This window comes from Zootoca vivipara, chromosome 2 (assembly GCF_965207765.1).
Source record: "Zootoca vivipara chromosome 2, rZooViv2.hap1.1, whole genome shotgun sequence".
Classification (NCBI taxonomy): Eukaryota; Metazoa; Chordata; class Lepidosauria; order Squamata; family Lacertidae; genus Zootoca; species Zootoca vivipara.
The window spans coordinates 94,213,486-94,231,441 of NC_142584.1; the positions used below are offsets into that span (position 1 = coordinate 94,213,486).

At 44.1% G+C, this 17,956-nt stretch overlaps 1 protein-coding gene across 1 annotated transcript; it reads right to left on the reverse strand.

Annotated features, from left to right (window-relative positions):
* Positions 1 to 4,785: 4,785 nt before the first annotated feature.
* Positions 4,786 to 14,134, reverse strand: LOC148686972 (uncharacterized). The gene is made up of 3 exons (XM_088664359.1): positions 14,015 to 14,134; positions 12,780 to 12,998; positions 4,786 to 5,651 (listed from the first exon to the last, which is right to left on the reverse strand). Exons 1-3 carry the CDS (start codon positions 14,095 to 14,097, stop codon positions 5,552 to 5,554), a joined length of 402 nt encoding a protein of 133 aa, XP_088520485.1. The 5' UTR covers positions 14,098 to 14,134; the 3' UTR covers positions 4,786 to 5,551.
* Between the last annotated feature and the right edge of the window lie 3,822 nt (positions 14,135 to 17,956).

Below are 17,956 nucleotides of genomic sequence, written 5' to 3' on the forward strand. Positions count from 1 at the left end.
GAACGCTCGAAGAACACACGGGCGGAAAATAGATGTCAAACTCAAATAACAAATCAGCTTTATCTTCTGAAGAAAGTTGAGGTTGGGAAACGAACTCCAGCTTCTTGTACTAGAGCAGGCATTTGAGTCCTTCCCACTTAACCTGGACCATGACCTGCGACAGCTAGGCAATATCTCATACCGCTGCTTCCCACAGGATGCATTTTTCAAAGCATGAGCAAACTTTCTGGTTGTTGTTTAGTCATTTAGTCGTGTCCGACTCTTCATGACCCCATGGACCAGAGCACGCCAGGCACTCTTGTCTTCCACTGCCTCCCGCAGTTTGGTCAGAACTCATGTTCGTAGCTTCGAGAACACTGTCCAACTGTCCATCCTTCCCAACATCAGGGTCTTTTCCAGGGAGTCTTCTCTTCTCATGAGGTGGCCAAAGTATTGGAGCCTCAGCTTCAGGATCTGTCCTTCCAGTGAGCACTCAGGGCTGATTTCCTTAAGAATGGATAGGTTTGATCTTCTTGCAGTCCATGGGACTCTCAAGAGTCTCCTCCAGCACCATAATTCAAAAGCATCAATTCTTCGGCGATCAGCCTTCTTTATGGTCCAGCTCTCACTTCCATACATCACTACTGGGAAAACCATAGCTTTAACTATATGGACCTTTGTCGGCAAGGTGATGTCTCTGCTTTTTAAGATGCTGTCTAGCTAGGAAACCAAGCCTCGGAGCCACCATAACTGACACCAGTGGTCCTACAGCTGACTTGGATGGTGCTGGGCTGGCACAAGGTCAGGGCTGCATGGATCCACCCATGGGAGCACCAGACTGGACATGCTGGTGCATCCAGTGCTATTTTTCTAGAAAAAGAGGTGCTGGAACTCACCATGAGTGCTTCCCTTGTTCTCTTATAATGGCCATGGCACCCACCTGGGAGGTGCCAGAATTGAGTTCAGGGGAGTTACGGCTGGGGAAAAAAGCCCTGGGTGCATCCAGCCAAGACCTCACTACCATCCCTGCTCCACCCATTCCCATGCAGGTAAGCTGTAGCGGATCTGTTCCACCTCTACTGTGTGTACACCTACATGTACACGCTGACACCAGGACGTTGCTGATGAAGAAAGAATATTCGAAACAGGACCCTGTCCTGATCTGATATCTGATATACCTGATATACACACTTCACCTAATAAGTCCACATATAGAGGAGACTTTTTGAAATCATTGCATCATTTGTATCACAAAAATGACTTTATTGTTATAGTGGCCTGAGTTCTTGTTCTCTTATCGTTTTTGTGTGGTTTAGCCAGTAGGCCTGCCAAAGCTCAGGTCTCCACTAAGGACAATTCAATGACTTTAGCTGTCAATACAGTCATCCCCAAATATTCTGGACTCAGCTGTAAAGGCAAGGCAGGGTTGTTGTTTTTTTGGGGGGATTCTTAGGGTTTGACGTGGGTGAAACACCAAGGTAAACAGTTATAATTCAAGATGCATAACAAATATGACCAAATACTTCTTCAGGTACTTGAAGAAGTATGCATGCACACGAAAGCTCATACCAATGACAAACTTAGTTGGTCTCTAAGGTGCTACTGGAAGGCATTTTTTATTTTTTATTTCAAATATGACCAAAGAAAGATATGAATCTATCAATTTTGGAGTGATGGCGGTGAAGAGTGGTTATTTCTCCATCACCATTACCCCTGCTGAGTGTTGTCCCATTGAGTTTCCACAGGTGCTGCTGGGGTTCCTCAGTGAGGGCTCTGGGATTCAATGGCTTGTGCCCTGAAAGGCCCACCATGATTGATTTGCTAGACGTTTTGTAGATGAAGTTGCTTGTATCCATGATGACTTTAGATGGCAGGTGTAATTCAGTGAACTCACCTGATCCACACTGTCTTGATCAACTGTGGATAAGATGTGGGTTCACTTGGGAAACCACACTCCTGTTGTATTTCACGAGAAGACCTCTCTCTCTCTCTCTCTCTCTCTCTCTCTCTCCTAAAGAACATTTGAAGGGACCCTCCTTTTCCTTAAGAAGAACCGCTGATTTGTTTACAGTGCCCCATGCGGCTTCTTCTTCTTTGGTGATCACTCATAGCCGAGTAAGATTGTCTTCCATAGACACGGTTTTAACAATGGGTCCGTAAGTGACTGTGGAGGCTAATTCTGGATCCACACGTCCTTCCACAGTGGGGACATTGGTCTCCAGGCGGGAGTTGATCACAGTGTGGATTTGCCAAGCATGCCTTCCTCTTGGCATGTTTCTCCCTTGTGTCCTGAGATCGAGTTTCTTCAAAGCCCATGACACCCTTAGTAAAGGCTGTTCTCCAACTGGAGCGCTCGCAGGCCAGTGTTTCCCAATTGTCAGTGTTTATACTACATTTTTAAAGATTTGCCTTGAGACAATCTTTAAACCTCTTTTGTTGACCACCAGCATTACGCTTTCCATTTTTAAGTTCGGAATAGAGTAGTTGCTTTGGAAGACGATCATCAGGCATCCGCACAACATGATGCACAACATGATCTGGTGGAACGCCCTCCCGCCAGATGTCAAAAAGAAAAACAACTACCAGACTTTTAGAGGACATCTGAAGGCAGCCCTGTTTAGGGAAGCTTTTAATCTTTAAGAAATTAGTGTATTTTAATATTTCTGTTGGAAGCTGCCCAGAGTGGCTGGGGAAACGCAGCCAGATGGGCGGGGTATAAATAATAAATTATTATTATTAAATTATTATTATTATGACCAGTCCAACGAAGTTGATGTTGAAGAATCATTGCTTCAACACTGGTGATACTTGCTTCTTCCAGTACACTGATATTAGTTCGCCTGTCTTCCCAAGTGATGGGAGACTTGTCTTCCCAAGTCTCCAAATTTTTTCCGGAGACACCGTTGATGGAATCTTTCGAGGAGTTGAAGATGGCGTTTATAAGTGGTCCATGTTTCACAAGCATATAGTAAGGTTGGTAGTACAATAGCTTTGACAATCCAGCGAATAGGCCTGTGCTGCTAGCTGCGGTAGGAAAGCTGGGATCTCTCTCATCCCCAATTCTGTTTTTGGGTTTGTTTGTTTTAAAGACTTTTAAGGACGGTGAGTTAGGGATAAGATGATGTCGATGATAGTGATTTTATTTTTTGTATCCCACCCACCTGACTGGGCTGCCCCAGTTTTGTTGCTGTTGGGAGGTGTTTGTGTTCTCTTCCTGCCCCCCTCCCATTTGTATTGTTCTTATTGAGCAGAACGTGCACACTGAGTGGGACCAGCCAAGTCGCATGGAACCTTAATTGAAAAACACACACCAATGAATAGTTGAAGCTGACGTACAGCATCTGATTTGTATACCTTAGGGGTGCATTTCTAAAGCAACAGGGGGTGATTTAACTGCATGATTCCCACTGTTATTAACGCGAGGCATGCAGCTAAATTGCTGAGTGCCACTTATTGAAAATGTGAACTCCTTAATGTTTCGGCTGAATTTAATTTTTATTTGCAAATTGGCAAAATTAATTAGAACGTGTACAACGAACAGGAAATTATGGCAAGATATGGCTTAACAGGCTAATTCAGATATGACTCTACAATTTATGGAAGCACAGACAACTGGGTATTTGATCGTAAATAATGTCTCTGCTTCTCAGCCTGCACTAGGGATGTCCAAGAATAGAGGTCATCCACTGAGGAACCTGGTAACTTAGTGGCTCACATTTCCTGGCAGGAGGGAGATCCAGCCAGGTCAGCATCATACCTGGGTTCTGCATGCCACTTTGTACCAAGAAGGATCCTTGACCTTGGTGACAACTTGCTCCAGTCATAGCACCAAAGTCTCTGGCATGGTGTGATGCACAGAATATCTTCAAAATATGCCTTCTATATTTTTTCTCTTCCTAAAAGTTATGGATGCCCATAGCAATGCCATCCATCTAAAAAACTATCCATAAGTATTCAGGAATAAAAAAAAGGGGGGGGGGAAATTGGAGCGATGCAATGAATATTTGAAAATGCTGGAATATTTGAAAATGGACTTACAGGTGGTGAAAAGAGGATAGTGTAATCGTTCATCTGTTCACACCCACCCACCCCAGTTTGTCTGCTCCTTTTGACCAGTTTTACCGGATACTTTTCAATTTGCTCAGGTCAAGGATGTGGGCAGAATTCTTGGAGAGACAAGTCCTTCCACATGTGTGCTGGAAAATTGCCCTTCTTGGCTTTTATGAGCTGCCAGAGGTGGTCTGCTGAGTATGTGGTGGGAGGTACAGCAAGTTTGAAAGAGCTGGTGGTAGACCACTTTTGAAGCAATCCTCCCTTAATCTCACTGCATTGCATAATTTCTGGTTGGTCTCAAATGTATCATTCTGTGGCAAGGTGCTATAGTGATGTTGGACTCCAGTTTTTGCTGGTTGCTCCGGATTATTTTTAGGATCCATTTCAATTAGACTTTTGAACAGATACAGGCCTGGGTTGCTCTGGCTGATGGGGTATGAGGTGCACGTAGATGCAGGAGTGGGTCTCTTGGTTTCACAAGACTTCCCGGTGGCTTTTGACTGAGGTATAGTTTCATATATTCTATTTCCAGTTTGATTCTCTGAGTGCCATCATGTAGCCAAAATGGCAGCACTCACTCACAAGAGGGGGGTATCAGGAGGCTTGGGGGGGGTGTGCCCATTTTTTTTTGCAGAAGTACAACAAAGCCCAAGAAACACTCAGTGTGCTTATTGGCCAGGGAAGGCTGACTGTTTATAGGGGAGGAATGGAAAACCAAGGAGGAAGAGGAATGGGGTGGAGTGGCTGGGAAAGGAGATTGGAAAAAGAGACACATAGATATTTTTAATACTTTAAAATGATAATGTTAATATTTCTTGTAAAACATATGCCATAGAGGTTTTATTATGATTAAGCAGTGAATGAATGAATGGGAAAAGGCTAGAGAATCACCTCACTGTCTGGGATGCAGACAACCGTTGGACTTCCAGATGCTGTAGGACTCAAATTTCTCTTTAGCCCTAGTCAGCGTGGGCAATAGCCAGTGATGTTTTGGGTATTAAAGTCCAGCAATATCTGGGTGGCCACAGGTTAGCCAGCCCTGCTTCATGTTGAAAAGCTTTTTTTTTTTTAATGGCCTCAAGGCTAAAAGTGAGAGCTGAAGAAGTCTAAGATGTTAGCACTGTTGGGATTGAGAAGCATTTTGTATGGCAACATGTGTATATGCATACATATTATATGAAAGAGATAGCATACAAAATGTTGACGGTGAAATTATTTGTTTGCTTTTTAGAAAGAACTAGGAAACACAGCCTGGAACAGTTGCTTGCTTCTCTTGAGAGCCGGTGTGGTGTAGTGGTTAAGAGCGGTAGACTCGTAATCTGGGGAACCGGGTTCGCGTCTCCGCTCCTCCACATGCAGCTGCTGGGTGACCTTGGGCTAGTCACACTTCTCTGAAGTCTCTCAGCCCCACCCACCTCACAGAGTGTTTGTTGTGGGGGAGGAGGGGAAAAGAGATTGTTAGCCGCTTTGAGACTCCTTCGGGTAGTGATAAAGCGGTATATCAAATCCAAACTCTTCTTCACTTGAAGATCATCAACGTTTCCAGGATCATGCGTGGCATCTGCATACAGTGCAACAATTCGTCCCTCTTCTTGCTCTCTCGTATGCCGTCAACAGTGCTGTAAGCAAGGGCACGCAAGACATATATCAAAAGCCAATAATCATTTTCTTTCCACCTACAGTGGCTCTTCTAGCTTGCTCTGCCTCTGCCTGTCCAATTTGTCAAATCCCAGCTAGAAGTGTTTGTAAACAAAGCTGAAGAAACTCTCCCCACTTAGCCTCCAGTGCTGCATCACAGATATTGTACTCATGAAAAGAAAACCCCTAGGAAGGAAGCAGATGTACTAAGTAACCTACCCTATGGCACTGAGCTTTGCATTACAAAGAGTGGCAGCGAATGTTGGTAATCAACAATCCCATGTGCACATACGCTGCAATTTTCCTTCTCTTTATCATTGTCTAATTACATTTCAGTCAACCTGAACAACAACAAAAAGAAGAAGCCCAGAGCCTTTTCGTTGTCTGCAGTAGTTAGGAGATGTGTTTAAAAGTGAAGATATGCAACTTCTTGCCACAGGTTACAGAAGAATTGTAGTAATTTTTCTATGGAGGATAAACATGGGAGGGGCAGGGTGTATATAAGTGAATGCTCCTGTTTTAATCATTTTGCTTACACATGACCCAGAAGCCACACCATACTTCTTGCTCCCTTGCTTTAGATAAGAAAAGTGAAGTTCTGACATTGACTACTTCTGCAAGAATGAAAGGTCCTCGGATTGTAACAGGGGTTTATAATTAGAACAATAGTTAATGCTGGATTATATTAATGGTACGGGGAGGGAGAGAGAGATGCTTTTAAAAAGTAAGATTTAGAATAAGAATAGAAAATATTAGCACTTCAGTGAGACAACGAGATTGCGTTTTTCACAAGTAGCAGTGCTAATTTAGACAAGTGCACTTCATTTCCTTCCTAAAGTAGAGGTGCAATTAGCCACCTGCCTGCTCAGACAGGTGAGTACCAATTTCCCTCTAGGTGAGTAGGCAAGTGAATAGCACCTCCTCTTGGTGTTGTGATTCTCTTTCTCTGGGCCCAAAGGAGCATTAGACCTCTGCTAAGTCATAAGTTTCGCTAAGTCATTCAAGGCCCAAGAGAGGTATTTTGCACAACCCCCAAACTTAGTGACATTGCCTTATTGTAAAGGTACCATAAAGTTTGTGAACTCAAATGTACTCACTTATGCTCGTGGGATCAGGTTAAACATGTGGTAAATGAACTTATCAAGTGCCATAATGGAACTTAAGAGAAGAAAATTGTTTCCTCTCATGACAGGCAATAGAAAATTGTCTGTTATCCTTTATGTCACCAATACATGCCTTTGCATTGTACTTCTGGGCAGTCTGCTAACACTTTGGGGAGTTTGCTACAGAAGACATTTTCTGAGTATCAACTACAGAAAAATAAAAAATTCCATCTCTTCTGCTCATGTATGGCATCTCTAAAGGATTCATACAAGGTTGAGCAAGGAAATTCCTATTGTGACTTGGATTCTTTTTCTTTATGAGCTCTCTGATATTGGGGTGGGGAAAAAATCTCCTTGACTCAGCTACATTAAAGGTAGATCAGTCAGCTTTTGACATTCTTAGATTTCATACAACACTAAACTTATGGAAATCAAACTGTATCTTGAAATTCTTTCTGGGTCAGATCCACAGGTCTTTTACAGCTCACTGGAGTGAGAGTCTTTTCAGATTTTTTGTGATTCACTATAGGGGCACCAAAGGATATCCCCCAAGATTCTACTAAAAGTTGGAATTAGTATTTTCTCCTGTATTAATGAAGGTCCACCAGAACTTCTCCCGCTATAGGATAAAAACTTCAGTTGATAATGTGAGAACAGGCTAAGTTTTGTGCGTCTGCTTCATCTAATGTGAATTAAGTTTCCTAGATTCCATAGGTGGCGAAAATAAGCCTATCGTGGGTATTTTTAAAGCAGGCTATTTTTTTTTATCCTGCCAAAGATAATTTTAAAATAGAGCTTGTGATATTTTTATTCCACATGATCTGTCACTCATATATAATTCTTAGATGGAGCAATGATATAACATGATAAAATTTAATCATGGGTCTGAATCATATTTATCAGCAAGTACATTTTGTCTGAGGAAAAGCTGTACTTTACGCAGGATCCAAGAAGTGACGGAAATGGCCATCTGGAACCTTTCCCTTTGGCCTTTGCTATTGTATTGGGGACAGTGAGCTTGAAGATAGGTCTCATTATATATTTGCTTCTCGGCTATTGAAAGCATGAGCCACTGGTTTTCTCAAGAAGAATCTGAGAATACCGTAGCAATAAAATAGCTAAAGAATCCAAACAATTTGGATTAGCAGCAGCAAAATGTCACCAAATATATTTTGTTTTAGAAGGTAAACTGGTTAACTGATGCTGTCTTAGCTTGGTTTACGATGATTTGGCCCTTTTCATTATGTTATTTTTTACATATGCATTCATCTATGGTAAAATTGTTACGTTTTACCATCTTAACTATGAATTTTTGCTAAAGCAAATATATTGAAATGAAGTACTCACGAGACAGTCTAATAATTCAAAACAGTAATGGCCAAGACAATATATTCCTACAACTTGTATCATTCCCAGCCAGCATGACCAATGGTCAGGTATAATGGGAGTTGTAGTCCATAATATTGGCGGGGGGGGGACCACCTTAGCTACCCCTGATTTAAAGTGATTAGGTAGCTACCGGTAGATCACTGAGCTGATAACATCAAGGCTGTAGGTTCAATCCCTGTATGGGACAGCTGCATATTCCTGCATTGCAGGGGGTTGCACTAGAGCAGGCTTCCTCAAACTCGGCCCTCCAGATGTTTTGAGACTACAATTCTACAATTCCCATTATCCCTGACCACTGGTCCTGCTAGCTAGGGATCATGGGAGTTCTAGGCCAAAAACATCTGGAGGAAGCCTGCACTAGAGGATCCTCAAGATCCCTTCCAGCTCTGCAATTCTATGATTGCAGAGACACAGCAAGCGCTCCTCAAAGCCATGAAGATGGCCATAATTTGATTACAACCTTTCTGCATGGACATGGTAAGCGTGCTGTAAGAACGCTTGGCCATTGCTGCATAGCATTACTGTGCAACAGTCCATTCAGACGTAGAATATAGGTGGATAGCGGTATTGCAGTGAGATGCTGTGCTGCATTCATGCTCAGTGCATCAACTGTGCACTGTCCCATTAAGAATAGGAATATAGGAGCATAAGGAGAGCCTGCTGGATCCAACCAATAGCCCTTCTAGTCCAGGATCCTTTTGTCATGGTAGCCAACCAGGTGCCATCCTCCATCCTCTTTCTCTGTTTGTTTGGACCAGGCATCCCCAAACTTCGGCCCTCCAGATGTTTTGGACTACAATTCCCATCATCCCTGATCACTGGTCCTCTTAGCTAGGGATCATGGGAGTTGTAGGCCAAAACATCTGGAGGGCCGCAGTTTGGGGATGCCTGGTTTGGACTAATAGAAACCAGGCCAGTATTGTTGCTTCATTATCAAAAACTACGGGGAGACAATGTTTCAACAGACAACACAATAGCTACGCTGAAGATATGTACCAAAGAAGTGTGCTCCAGTGCAGAGGTTGTGCTGCGCAAAGAGTGCATAGCCTTCCCCAACAACAACAACAACAAACAAACAAACAAATCATCATCAACAACAAAACCATGTGTATATGGAGAACTAAGGAACTGACATGAGCCATGCTGCTGGTGATGCTATTCTTACAAGCAGGAAATGAATTGGTTCAGTTTGCCCTTTAATCCAAACCTACATAGTTCACACTCCTTGAAGCAAAAGCAAAACATTGCTATCCTATGCCATTCTCACTTCTTTAAATTTTGCGAGGTGTGTCTGTATGAAAAATGTGTATATTAGAGAAAAGTGCATACAGCAATGCATATGTTAGGGGAAATGCTGTACAAAAATACATTAGAAGAACCTGCTTGGGGAGAAAAATGCATATATTAGACAAAATGGTGTACAAAAACTTCATACATTAGAAGAAATGAGCACAAGAATCTATGCAAGTTTTTCTGCAGACTAAAATAAACTGCAATGTGATGTTTAAACGGGACAGACTGAACTTCACGCTGGAAAAATGAGAAATCGAGAGCAACTGAGACTGACCTATTTGCCCAGCCTATTCTTAATTGTGAAGCTGAGGCTCCAATACTTTGGCCACCTCATGAGAAGAGAAGAATCCTTGGAAAAGACCCTGATGTTGGGAAAGATTGAGGGCACTAGGAGAAGGGGACGACAGAGGACGAGATGGTTGGACAGTGTTCTCGAAGCTACCAACATGGGTTTGACCAAACTGTGGGAGACAGTGCAAGACAGGAGTGCCTGGCGTGCTATGGTCCATGGGGTCACGAAGAGTCGGACACGACTAAACGACTAAACAACAACAATTCTTAATAACTTGCTAGATTTCACCTTGATTGGATGAAGGATAACGGGAACAACAAATCATTCAAGCCTTTAAAACTCTAGGTCCAGGTGGAATTCGAACAAAGTGACCAATCCCTCATCTGTTTTTACTTTCCACCTTTGGAGTAAGACTTGTCTGAAAAGCTGACTCTGCTGCACAGACTATGCAAACTAGTAAAAACAAGTCATATGAGAAAGAGAAGACATGTTTGACTGCTTTGATGACTGCTTTGCCATTGCTAGGGAAACAGCTCCCATGGTAACCATGGTCACTACATCTGTCTCATTTCATCTCCAACTTTCACATAGACATGGAAAGGATACTAAAAATAATAATACATAAATATTTTAAATAGCAAAAAATTAATAAATTAAGAAAGATTGCGTTCATTTATTGAGTCATGCTATTTGGATGGCCTTTCTTTGCTGTTAGATAATTATTAGTAAGTTTGAACATTGCTTCCTCATATTCCTGTATAAAATTATTAACTTCTAAGCTGGAAGAATATTGCCACCAACCAATTCTTGCTTTGTGGTTCTTTGAAACATCCGTTCCTTATTTCTCATAAATGTGTTATAAGTTTGTTGCAGCTGGACCAGGCACCTGAAAAACAGAGCACTGTAACCAGCTGGGTATATAAGGGATGGGATAATCTTTTGGGCATCCTGGTCGCTTTATTTCCCTTGAACTTAGCCCAGTAGCTAAGTGGCAGACAGTGCAATTCCTTCCAACAGCATGGTAACATGTTGGCGATATCCTGCCCCAGTGAGCAGCTGAGCTGCTGTATTTTGCACCAGCTACAGGTTCTGGACCAACCTCAAATGATGCATTTCACATCAAGTATGGAGATTACTAGTGCATGGATGACAGTGGTCAGGCTATCCTGGTCCATAGCTGTCTTATCAGCCAAAACTGGTAAAAGGCACTTCTATGGTAGCCACTAAGGTCACCCAAAGATGGATCCAAGAGCACCCCTAGACCTGTTCTTGGGGGGGGGGCGGCGGGGGGTAACAACTTCATCCAAAACAGGCAATTGATCAGTATCTCTGGATTCGGGTACCACCACACCCGCAACACCTCTGTCTTACCTAGATTCATAGTCAGTTTTTTTAGGCCTCATCAACCCACCACTGAGTTCAGGTACCAGTTCAAAACTAGCACAACCCTGTAAGTGTCTGGGCATGTGGAAAGGTTTACCATATCCCAGTGCCCTACATTTTGAATTATTTTCCAATAATTTAGCTCAGTTTGTGGCTGAGATCTGTTGCTGACCATCTCTTGTGCATGGACCTTGCAGTGAATTCACAAATGGACTCTTTTGCGCCTACCTTTCAAATATTAAGAAGTAGCAACTCGCCTCTATATAATTGCTCCATTGTCGTTTGTTACAGTGGCCATGTCTACATTTTGCAGAGTCACAATTTGACTTGACACACTGGACAATGATGCACTCTTTTGTAAAATAAAAAAATTCCTTCAGTAGCACCTTAAAGACCAACTAAGTTTTTATTTTGGTATGAGCTTTCGTGTGCATGCACACGAAAGCTCATACCAAAATAAAAACTTAGTTGGTCTTTAAGGTGCTACTGAAGGAATTTTTTTATTTTACTTCGATCCAGACCAACACGGCTACCTACCTGTAACCAGCACTCTTTTGTGTCTGTAAAAAATGGATAATGAACCTGTTTGGTGAAATTAGGTGAACTGTTTACTGTTATGTCACAAGTAGCAAAGGGAGAAAAGCGATACCATGGGACTTCAATTAAAAAGGAATCATCTTATTGAGGTGGAAAAATGTGAAAGATAATCAAAGAGAAAAGGACATGTTGACAAGCTCCAAATGAAGATAAAATACCTTTGAGGAAGTAAATTTAAACAATGATTCAGGGCCAGGTTTCAAGGCAGTAGTCAATAATGAAACACATAAGATAGATGGGGCAGCCCAACTTGGTGTGTGGCCAAAGAGCTGGCCTGGCAAAGCAACTTTTTGAATACGTATTTCAGACTTCACACTTGATTCAAATTTTAGTTTGGTTTTTGGCAGAATTTAGGCCACAACTTTATTGACTACAGAAAGTGAGTGGTTGCATAGGCTCTGGTTCGACTAGCTCCCTGCACCCTTGCAGGTAGCGCTGACCCAGAGCACCAGCATAGGTCAGCCAAGGGTGAACAGCTGGATAGGCGGGAAGCCGGGAACAGGCTATGTCCGCCACTCAGGTGTAGCCATAGACTCAGGCAAGGGCACAACCCCCTCACAGGTTGACCAAACCATTTGAGTCTCTGGATTCCTTTAACGGAATACCCTTCACATAGGGATGGCGAGAGCATTCTCCCACCCCTATCACCTGAACCAGTGCCTATCCACCACAGAGCACCTGCGCTCACCACAACCACGCACACCTGTAACCAATCCCTAAACCCGCTGACGCGACGGTCAGCCACAAATCATTCCCAATCACAGACAGATGAACCCCACCAAGCCTGTAAAGGGACGCATCACGGAAGGTAATGCCCGGGTGACGGATCACCGTCCCACCCAAAGCCAGAACCTTCTTGGCCACCGCGCTCTGGACACACCTCCTGGCCCTCTCGGTGGCAGCTGGGCATCGGCTTCCACGCCACACACATCGCTGCAACAGCAGTGATCAAAATATTTTGAGTCCAGGAAGAGCTGCCTTCAGCTCTTCCAAGTCCTCCTGCATGCGGGTCCGCAGGCTCAAGCTGGGAGCTTCTGGCAAATCGTTCTCACCCAGCTGCACCACCATCGCCACAGGCGTGCCTTCCACAGACACCTTCGCCCACACCATTGGGAGAAGTTCCTCCCAACGCATTCCTCGTCTGGACACCCAGGAGACGCTCACGTGTTTGGGGAGTCCGAGGCTGCATCCGAATCCAGACTCCGCCACCCTTCTGCTGGCCCAGTGGACAATGCTGTGCCCGACTATCCAGACATGCAGAGTAGACGGACCTAGGAATGAACAAAACAACATTAGCAACTGCACCTCAGCACCATATTCGAACATAACCTTTGTATGCTTCAGATTTCCATCAGCCCAGATCCTTAATCCTGTCAACGGACAGGCCCCAATGCGCAGCGGTAGTAGCTGCCCCAATACGGAAGGAATGAGGTGCAAACTCACTGGCCAGCAGGCCACCTGCTGCGATTGCCTTACGCATCACTGCAGCAGATTGATGCCTCTTTAACAGGGACCCATCCTCGTGGCGATCCATGGAGTTTTCTCGGCTGATCGCCGAAGAATTGATGCTTTTGAATTATGGTGCTGGAGGAGACTCTTGAGAGTCCCATGGACTGCAAGAAGATCAAACCTATCCATTCTTAAGGATATCAGCCCTGAGTGCTCACTGGAAGGACAGATCGTGAAGCTGAGGCTCCAATACTTTGGTGACCTCATGAGAAGAGAGGAATCTTTGGAAAAGACCCTGATGTTGGGAAAGATTGAGGGCACTAGGAGAGGGGGACGACAGAGGACAAGATGGTTGGACAGTGTTCTCGAAGCTACGAACATGAGTTTGACCAAACTGCGGGAGGCAGTGCAAGACAGGAGTGCCTGGCGCGCTATGGTCCATGGGGTCACGAAGAGTCGGACACGACTAAACGACTAAACAACAACAACAACATCCTCGTGGACCAGGAAGGGGCCATCCCCAGGCGGGCGAAGTGACAATTATTTCTTGGCATCTTTAACTGAAGAAGGGCTGGGCTTACCAATGGCAGGCAGCCTCATCAAGCCTCAAAGTGAGGCATTGTTATGTCGCATAACTTATGCGGGAGGTCCATGGCGCACCTTGATGACAACTAAAAGAGAGGCGGCAGTAGAGGAGGAGGAGGAAGTCAATGTGCAGGAGTGGTGGTGGGGAAGCAGTGACCCTACCTCAGGCAGCAGAATGTCTTCTGCTGGCTCTGCCTTCATGTCTGAAGTATTCATAACATTACTTCAAATCTCAGGGCTTATTCAACATTACCTGTTGAGTCCACCAGCAACCATAGCCTTCAGCAGGCCTGATCTCATTTCCAGATGTAAACTCGTTGGCTGAGCCAGTTGCATGAATGCCAGCACTGTGTGCTCAATGGAGCAAGGTTTGACTTCTAATAACCAACTGCAGCCTCTCAAAATGTTCGATGTATATATTGGCACGTGCATGGCTTAGGTCATGTGACTAGCCCCCCAAATAAATAGTCAATGAGAACGTACCTAATCATAGAGTTGTAAAAAGAAAAATAATAAACACTGGCTTTATGGGAACAGGGTGTTGTTAAAATAACGCTTCTTTGTAGTATTTTGTATTCCAGTAACCAGCTTTGACCAGCATATGTACAATCCACACCAAAAAAACAACCCCAGAGGATGTTTTCTAAACACTACGCCAAATTCTGTGCTTAGATATGCCTGAATGTTGACAAGGGGAAGAAAGGGGCATTAGCATAATGGAAAGCAGATATTTTTCTCCTTAGCTCTGAGACAACTGTTAGGGGGTCTCAGCTTTCAGAACAAAATATGTTTTAAAGTTAACACTGAGTTCATGTTTAATTTGAACATGCCGTGTCCTCAGCACCCAATGGAGAGCACACCGACCAGCTTTGACGAGTCCTATCCATTGCTCAGGGAAAGAAAGATAGAGGCACAGTATGTACTTGTCTGGTGGAAGATTTAGGTTGGCTACCGACAAGCTAGAAATGTTTATAAAGCAAACAGAATGTGGATCTTGGACATATTAATTAAATCTTGCAATATCTGCGCACCAAAAATCACATGCTCTGTGAACCCGTCTCTTTTGGAAAAGTGTGCAGAACAAATGACGTGAGGAAGCATAAAACAAATGCGCTGTCCATTTGCCTATCTGGCTGTTCGTTTAAAGAGATGCTCAAACACCTAAGATGCCACTGCCTGTTGTGTTATTTTACCAAACACAGCATCCTGCCACTTCATTGTTCACTTCACAGTGCCAAAGTTTAGAATTAGCTGTCTAAATGAAGTCAGCAGGGTTACCCCAACCAGAAATGGTGGCTCTGCATTTTCTTGGAGTGCTATTGCCAGGCCCTACGGGTCACTTCAAGTAAGATCACTTCAGGTAAGTTTCTTTTGTCTGTGACTATGATTTCCAATCTGTATGGAAACAAGTGGCTAATATAGACTTACACAGTGGCTAGTATTCCATATCATTTTCATTATAAATTAAATTTGTATGACACCCTTCATCCATAGATCTCAGGGCAGCTCACGACATAATAATAAAAGATAAAAACACAAAATACAAAATAAAAACAAGAACATAACAAAACAATAATCCCCTGCCCCAAACACAATTGAAAAGATAGTGAGCCAAAGGCCTGGTTGAAGAGTTCAAGCATGACAGCAGCTTGCATTGATATTGTACTCAAGTACAAAATATACTTGTCTGAAGTGTCTCTGAAAAGGTGGGAAATACATAGGCGAAGACTTTATTTGTTTATTCATAAAGACTAAAACAACAAACGTTATCAGTAAAAAAAGTTAAAAACAACTACAGTGGTACCTTGGGTTACAGACGCTTCAGGTTACAGACGCTTCAGGTTACAGACTCCACTAACCGAGAAATAGTACCTCGGGTTAAGAACTTTGCTTCAGGATGAGAACAGAAATCGTGCCGCGGCGGCACAGCAGCAGCAGGAGGCCCCATTAGCTAAAGTGGTACCTCAGGTTAAGAACAGTTTCAGGTTAAGAACGGACCTCCAGAACGAATTAAGTTCTTAACTCGAGGTACCACTGTATTTAGTGTGCATGCACACGAAAGCTCATACCAAAATAAAAACTTAGTTGGTCTTTAAGGTGCTACTGAAGGAATTTTTTTATTTTACTTCGACCCAGACCAACACGGCTACCTACCTGTAATTAAAAAATTAAATCTGCAATAAACTGAAAATAGATTAAAACACAAATAAACATTCTCGCTTTCTAGGCATGCCTGGAGGATGCGGACCATTTGGATCCCTTCCAATCGGGATTCAGGCCTCATCATGGGACTGAAACTGCCTTGGTTGCGCTGGTTAATGATCTCCAGCGGGCTAGGGACAAAGGTGAGAGCTGTTTCCTAGTTCTGCTGGATCTCTCAGCGGCTTTTGACACCATCGACCATAGCATCCTTCTGGACAGTCTAGATGGGTTGGGAGCTGGGGGCACTGTCATACAGTGATTCTGCTCCTTCCTCCTGGGCCATGTTCAGAAAGTGATGGTGGGGGATGAGTGTTCAGACCCCTGGGCTCTCACTTGTGGGGTGCCTCAGGGTTCTGTCCTCTCCCCCATGCTTTTTAACATCTATATGAAGCCGCTGGGAGAGATCATCAGGGGGTTTGGGCTGGGTGTTCATCAGTATGCGGATGATACCCAGCTCTACCTCTCTTTCAAATCAGAACCAGTGAAGGCGGTGAAGGTCCCGTGTGAGTGCCTGGAGGCGGTTGGAGGATGGATGGTGGTTAACAGATTGAGATTGAATCCTGACAAGACAGAAGTACTGTTTTGGGGGGACAGGGGACGGGTGGGTGTGGGGGACTCCCTGGTCCTGAATGGGGTAACTGTGCCCTTGTAGGACCAGGTGCGCAGCCTGGGAGTCATTTTGGACTCACAGCTGTCCATGGAGGCACAGGTTAATTCTGTGTCCAGGGTGGCTGTCTACCAGCTCCATCTGGTACGCAGACTGAGACCCTACTTGCCCGCAGACTGTCTCACCAGAGTGGTGCATGCTCTAGTTATCTCCCGCTTGGACTACTGCAATGCGCTCTACGTGGGGCTACCTTTGAAGGTGACCTGGAAACTGCAATTAATCCAGAATGCGGCAGCTAGACTGGTGATTGGGAGTGACCGCCGAGACCACATAACACCGGTCCTAAGAGACCTACATTGGCTCCCAGTACGTTTCCGAGTACAATTCAAAGTGTTGGTGCTGACCTTTAAAGCCCTAAACGGCCTCGGTCCTGTATAACTGAAGGAGCATCTCCACCCCCATCGTTTAGCCCAGACACTGAGATCCAGCGCCGAGGGCCTTCTGGCAGTTCCCTCACTGCGAGAAGCAAAGCTACAGGGAACCAGGCAGAGGGCCTTTTTGGTAGTGGCGCCCGCCCTGCGGAACGCCCTCCCATCGGAGGTCAAGGACATAAACAACTATCTGACATTTAGAAAACACCTAAAGGCAGTCCTGTTTAGGGAAGTTTTTAATCTGTGATATTTTAATGTATTTTGGTATTTGTTGGAAGCCGCCCAGAGTGGCGGGGGAAACCCAGCCAGATGGGCGGGGTATAAATTATTATTATTATTATTATTATTATTATTATTATTAGGCTTGTCTAAACCAAGCATTTGCCTTAACCATAGGCATGTATATCTCTACCTGTTTCCACTTTGCATATCTTCTAACAAATGTCTGTTTTGCAATAAAGACAAACTTTTCTGTGTTCTTTCTTGGTTCTCCCCTCTTGTTATGATAGAATATGATCCCTATGGTACACCATAACTCTGGCCCATAGTATGTGGCCCTCTAGGTGCTTCTGGAATGCATCTCACAGTGTCCCTGACCATTGAACATGCTTGCTGGAGCTGATAAGTGTGGTAGTCCACAACTTCTTCCCTCATGCACCAGACCCAATATCTTAGAAAACATATGGATCATAGAATCACAAGAGTTGGAAGGGACCCTGAGGATCATCTTGTCTTAACACCCCTGCAATGCAGGACTATGCAGCTGTCCCTTATGGGGAGCAAACCTGCAAACTTGCTATTGCCAGCACATGCTCTAACCAATTGAGCTATCTTGTGTGTGACTGAAGACACAAATTAGCAGTGGTTAAATCTGGATTTCATTGTGTTGGAACTTGCACTGATTAGAACAAATGGATGCAGAAAAATCATGGAGGAAGTGGATCTTCAAATCCTG

Excerpts from the sequence above, each read along its gene's own strand:
- LOC148686972 (XM_088664359.1), bottom strand. The coding sequence starts at position 14,097 with ATGCAACTGGCTCAGCCAACGAGTTTACATCTGGAAATGAGATCAGGC. Across the intron at positions 12,999-14,014 it reads GTTGCTGGTGGACTCAACAG|GTCCGTCTACTCTGCATGTC; the intron begins GTAATGTTGAAT and ends GTTCATTCCTAG. Across the intron at positions 5,652-12,779 it reads GGCGATGGTGGTGCAGCTGG|CACTGTTGACGGCATACGAG; the intron begins GTGAGAACGATT and ends CCTTGCTTACAG.